The sequence below is a fragment of the Myotis davidii genome, unplaced genomic scaffold, assembly GCF_000327345.1.
Source record: "Myotis davidii unplaced genomic scaffold, ASM32734v1 scaffold651, whole genome shotgun sequence".
NCBI classification, from domain to species: domain Eukaryota; kingdom Metazoa; phylum Chordata; class Mammalia; order Chiroptera; family Vespertilionidae; genus Myotis; species Myotis davidii.
Window position 1 is genome coordinate 340933 of NW_006283994.1, and position 6000 is coordinate 346932.

Here is a 6000-nt window from a genome sequence, read left to right on the forward strand (position 1 = left end):
TGTATCAGCCACTGGATAGATTCTGGTTCTTTCCTTTGCTTCAGCTCTGACAGGAGCCGTCGCCGAGGTGAGTGGAGGAGCTTATGCTGGGGAGTCTATTTTGACTGAAATTTTGCATATTTGGAAACTCTGGTTGTTACACTTAAAATTATACACGTTGTGAGTGCCTGGTTCAAACAAGGGGGAAGAACAAGCACGCCTTCCTGTCACACCTTCACTGTCTGTCATGTCACCCACCTAAAAATACCCTGCGCCGGGATGGCAGCCTTCAGTTCGGGGAGCTCAGTGCTCAGCTGGCGGCGGCCTGTCTCCTGCGCTGCCAAACCCACACCAGCCCCCGGAGGTGGGGCGTCCACCCGGGATGGCCAGTCCCCGCAGGGCAGGGCCGGGTCCCGGGCTCACAGTCATGGCCCTGTGGGGACCAGGAATGAATCGGCACAGGGGTCAGTCTGGCTCCTGTGTGGCCTTGGGGAGTCACTTAGCATCTCTGAACCTCAGCTTCCTCATTTTAACTGGACTGACCGCAGCCCACGTGCCAGCCACCAGCTAACATTTCTGTGGCTTGTTTTACTTGATCCTTGCAAAACCCTCGGAGCTGTATTGTGAGCGTCATCCCCCTTTTCCTGTGGGGCAGCCAAAGCCTGGGCATGTGTTCCGTGTCTCCTTCACCCTCCCCCCCACCCCACCCTGCTCCTTCACCTGCCCCCATCATCCACTGAGACGTGTCTGTGCGACCACAAAAGACCCCCTCACACACCCTCCCCCATCACATCATGGTCCTTTGTCACCGTGATCGAGCGGGACCCTCCTGCCACACCCGATGGTGCGTCCTGGACTACCGGGCTGTTCGCATCGTGGCTTCTGCACTTCCAGCAAGACGGTCTTGGGCAAGTTACTCACCCTCCTCAGGTCTGAGTTTCTTTGTGAAATAGGTGGATCGCCTTCCCTGCCTCGTCGAGCAGATTGTCTGAGACAACGCAGAACCCAGAGAGCGCTTCCCTGGCTGCCTCTCGCCCCAGCCCTGCAGCACGCGTCCCCTTCCTCAGTCCCGCGCTCCTCCCAGCGCAGGTTGCCTTTGCGGGTCTCCCGAGTGGACACTGTTTGGCTGTCGCAGGCCCCGAACCCCACATCGAGTGCTGTGACTGGGTGTGCCTGGCTAACCTGGGGTTCGGCTACCAAAGCTGCTTCCATCTAGTCAGTCCTGGTTTTAATTTGGGGGTTTTAAAGGAGTTCTGTTATATTTATTTTGACAAGTTTAGTCTGACCTATCCTCCAATTATTACAGTGGGGAAAAAAACTTTGCAAATATAAGTAGTCAAAGGCAACATCTGCCTCTTGTAAGCACCCGAAGAAATGGTGTTCCCCAAACACACTGCCACTTCGGTGGTATGGTTCAGTGGTAACGGTGCTGCTGCTGTTCGGTTTAAGTCCCAAATTAGGAAACATTATTTTACATAATATTTTAATATGCATATTAATTTGCATAATTATTTTTCCTGTGTACCATTGAACTTCTACAAATTTCCCCTCTGGTCTGAGGGGGAGGCCTTTGAAAGCAGTCCTGGCATGCTCTGCTTATTGGGGCTTGCTTTATGGGGCATCACGGGTGTTCTACACACTGAGGCAGGACCCTCCATCGGCAAAGATTACCACCCGCTTCCTCGCAGTGGCCTAGGGCTGAGCCCTACACATCCCCAAGGTCTGGTCTGCCTCAGCCTTTGGCCTTTCCCAGGTGGGTCGGGGTGGGCGGGCAGCTGCAGTCCCTGGAGGTGGGGGAGTTTCAGGCGGCTCTCTCCGTCCTCTGGCGAGCTGCTGGATCGGACGCCTTGTTGCCATCAGAGTGAGTGTGTAGCGTTCTTTTTCTCCCGGAAAACAACGCAGAACAAAGGCTCACTTTTAAAGATGCCGTGCTACTTTGCCACCTTCGTGAGAATCTGTCACTGCCGTGTCTAATCTTGCGGTGCACAGAATATCAAAACAAGCAGGGGAGGGACTGGCTGCAGGCAGCATGGCAGCTCCGCTCGGAACCAGCTGCTCAGCCTCTGCAGCGGGAGCGGGCAGTAACCACGCTTCTCTCCCCTCTGCTGTCCTGTTCAGGCCTGACCTTCGCAGGAGGGCCCAGCAGCAGCACCTGGCCGAGGCCTTGCGCTCCGAGTACGCCAGTGGGCTGGAGGCGGGTGGCGCCAAGGCCAAGAAGCGAAGCAGACAGGCCGAACCGGGCGACGAGCTGGGCGAGCCTAGCAGCGCCAGCAGCTCCAGCAGCTCCAGCGACGTCTGAGGCTCTCGCCCAGCCCGGGCCGTGGGAAAAAAGAAAAAGTGCCCCCATGAAACAGAAAGAAACCCAGAAAGCTCACCGAGGGACAGGACTTCCCAGAAAGTGTTTCCAAACTCCGCTGCCACGGCCCGGCCCACGTCCTGTCTTACCTATCTCCTCTCCCGGTGCACCTTCCCCTGACAGCCCACAGCCCTCCCCCGGGTGTGGGGCCCAGGCGGCACAGTGTAGCTTAGCCAGTTAGCCTGTATCTATCCGTAGACCTGCTCTGCTTGCCCTATCGCTGCCCACGCATCCTCACGCAGAGCCAGTGCCCCCCGCCCCCCCATTTGAGACCCGGTGCTGCGTCAGCCGGCAGGCTGTGACCTGCCTTCATGCTGACCTGAAGAAGTCCACGTTTACCCCGTATTGCATGCATTTTGTAAACGTTTTTAAGATCTGGATTTAAATTTGTAAGAGAATAAAAAATATTTATCCAACCACTTTGTCGATGTCCAAAGGCTTTGTGGGGACCAGGAGGGTTTTGGTGGGTCCGCAGACTCCAGGCTCCTGTTCACCCGCCGCCCGGCTCTGCACCAGGGTCACATGCAGAGCTCGCCCTTCACGTCCATGAAGACTCTCTCGGGGCTGATTTGCTTTTGAAAGGTCCTGTGCTTCCCCCCTTCGAGTTCCATCTTGTCTGCAGAATCGGGGTCTCTGTTGTGGCCCAGCCTCAGCTGCCCCTCCCCCATGTGTTTTCTGGGAGGTTTGAAAGAGGACCCCTTGGTGTATTGATTTCTCAATAAATGTAAGATTTGGACACGGGTGACTCCAGGGGGTCCGAGGAGGATGAGGGGTAAAGCCAACCACTACTGTCGGGCCTGCTGTCCGCTCTCCTTCCACTGTCCGCCCCCCAGTTCCTGTGGTGCTGCGGGGGCCCCACTGCAGCAGGTCCTCCAGACCCACGTGACTGAATGGCCAGGAGGCTCCGAGAATGGCAAGGTGGGCACCACGGAGGGCCGGCAGCGGTTCCACAGGAGGGAGAGCAGGGCCCCCGGAGCTGCTGACCCCTGTGGTAATCCTCAGGCCCGCAGCACACGCCAGGGCCAGGACGGTGGGCAGAGCTGCCCTTTTATTCTGATGCATGAAGGTTCACATGATTTGGATGAGAAAAGGAGGGATCACACTATAGACAGAACCCAGCTGTGTGAGAAACAGGATTAGCGCCAGTGATGGGGACCATCAAAGAAACCCGACTCTCTTTTCCCACGAAAGGGGGATCCAGAGAGCTCTGCACTCCTGGGGGAGGAAGTGCCAGAAACGTGCAAAGTGTGTAAGTGACTAAATTCTGAGATCAAAACTTACACTCAATTTGCTAACAGTTAGGTGAGGGTTTCTTGTCAGAGTGAATCCGTCTGTTACCCCCAGTTAATAAAGAAACACGGATTTAGCAGATTGAGGCTTATTATTCCCTAAATGTAAGTAACCTTAAAAGAAATCTCTGTCTTATTACAGCTCCTGCCAGATTATACAATTCAGGCATCAATTAGGCAAAGCTTTGGCCTAATTCCACTGCACATACTCACATGTTGTGAGCCTTCTCCGTCGTACCTTTTCTTCCCTCTAATTTCCCAAACTTACCTGCTCCTCCTATTTCAGGCCAGGGGGGTTTCAGCGTTTCCTGGTGTTGCAGCCTAAAGCCTTCCTCCCTCGTGGGCCCGTGGAGTGTGGTTTTAATGCCCCCTCAGGTCCTCAACCCTGCGACCCCTCAAGGCCTCACACCAGAGGGGCTGACCTGGCACTGAAGGGCGAGAGCCCTGGCGAGAGGGCCGGAGTCCGGCCACACAATCTGCAATCGAAGCGGCATCTTCCACTTGGGGGCTTGGAGCCGAGCAGACCCGCGAAGGGCGCTGGGGGATTCCTTTCTCCCCACAGTGAAGGGAGGCGAGATTCGGGGAGAGGGGAGAGGGGAGAACACGGGAACCCCTAAAGGCACGCCTATTCCAAGCTGCTGGTGGCCTTGCTATTTAGCACTTCAGCCCCTCAAGGGAAAGCTGTGGGAGCCATGAAGTCCACCTCCCTTCCCCAGACAGAACGGAGGCTTTTCCACGGGAGAAGGCGCCCCGCGAGGAAGGGCGCGTCACTCATCTTGCCACGTCGTTGCATGGACATGACCTGTCATCTGTCCCACCATAGGACACTCAGAGTGGGGGCCTCAGGGCGCCCTTCAGATCAGCTCCTCAGTTATTTCCCGGAGCCTTGCACCAAGGCTCCGGGGAATCGCAGCTTTCCAGCCCTGTTGCCCCTCCCGGTTGTCAGTCTAGGTTTATGAGGGGTTGGGGCGCGGGCAGGAGCCTGGGAGGGGGGCAGAGGGAAGGCTTCTGGGTGCCTCTCACTGTCCTGCCGGCTGGGAGGAGGTGGGGCGATCACACTTTTTTATTTTAAATGCGGGTTCGCCCAGCCCCGGGGTTGGGAACAGAACCCAGTCCCACCTTGAACGGAGCGGGAGCAGAGCCCGCCTCGCCGCGAAGGCCGTGGAGTTATTACCGGTGGGAAGCGCAGGACAATTTAAAACAGTGTAATTGGAAACTTGTCGGGAAGGCTTGTTCTTCATTAGTGTGAGGCGTGAGCCGCCTCCGCGGAACAAGGACAATTACATGGCGCGGCGGTGTCTGCGCGGCCGGCGGGAGACTGAGGGCCAGAACCCAGTCCCACCTTGAACGGAGCGGGAGCAGAGCCCGCCTCGCCGCGAAGGCCGTGGAGTTATTACCGGTGGGAAGCGCAGGACAATTTAAAACAGTGTAATTGGAAACTTGTCGGGAAGGCTTGTTCTTCATTAGTGTGAGGCGTGAGCCGCCTCCGCGGAACAAGGACAATTACATGGCGCGGCGGTGTCTGCGCGGCCGGCGGGAGGCTGGGGGCGCCGCCCGGGCCGCCGCCCCCACTTCCACAAAACGAGAAGCACACCAGTGCGCGCTGTCCTTTGATAGATTTTTAATATGATTTTAGAGAGTTTTGTTTGGTCTCATTCTTATTCAATGAGATTAATTTGAAGCACTTATCCCCTGGGTTTAAGTCCGTCCGCGCAGGGCTTCGGTGGGGTTTGTTGCGCGGGGGGGTTTGTTTGCACGAGGCTCTGAGAGACTCCTTTCGCACTTCATTAACCCTGAGTCGGGCACCGTCCCGCGCCCCCGCAGCCGGGCTGGGGATTTACCACCCCCATTCACATGCAAAAGAACCCCAAAGCCAGGGCTCCTTGACTTAATTAGCTGCTGTGCATTTTGCAAAATTAGAATAATACCCTCACCGTCCCCTGAAAGGGAACAAGGGTGTGAGGGTGTGTGTGGGGGGATAGGGAGTCAACGCCGCAGGGCGGTGCAGGTGCAGGCTAAGCTGCCCCCAGCTCTCCACCACCAGGCAGTCCTCCCGGCGCGACCATGCCACCAAGTGAAGGGGCTCAGGTTGTTGAGCCCCCAAACCTCCCAGCCCTGGGTGTGTCTCCGGTCCTGGGCGCGTGAGCTGCAGGTGGGAGCGGGAACGGCCCCAGGAGGTGGCCTCGGCCCTTTGACCCTGAACTGGAGGCCTCGAGTCTGGCTGAGATGAAGCCCCTTCCCCCAGGTCCCCTCTGCGGCTCATCCCCCACTTACTAGGGGGGAGGGGGAGGGAGGAGAGGCGGAAGTGGGGTACCCGCTGGGGCGTCCGGTTCCCAGTGAAAGTTCCTGGGGTCCTACCCTCGCGGGGCCGGAGCC

General features: G+C 57.3%; 1 protein-coding gene across 1 annotated transcript in view; it reads left to right on the forward strand.

Moving 5' to 3' along the window:
* Positions 1 to 2754, forward strand: part of DDX31 (DEAD-box helicase 31) — a 54532-nt gene extending 51778 nt beyond the window's left edge. Inside the window, exon 19 of the mRNA XM_006754172.2 lies at positions 2098 to 2754. Coding sequence (XP_006754235.1) covers positions 2098 to 2278 — 181 coding nt within the window. The 3' untranslated portion in view covers positions 2279 to 2754. The remainder of the gene's footprint in view (positions 1 to 2097) is intronic.
* The last annotated feature ends 3246 nt before the right edge of the window (positions 2755 to 6000 follow it).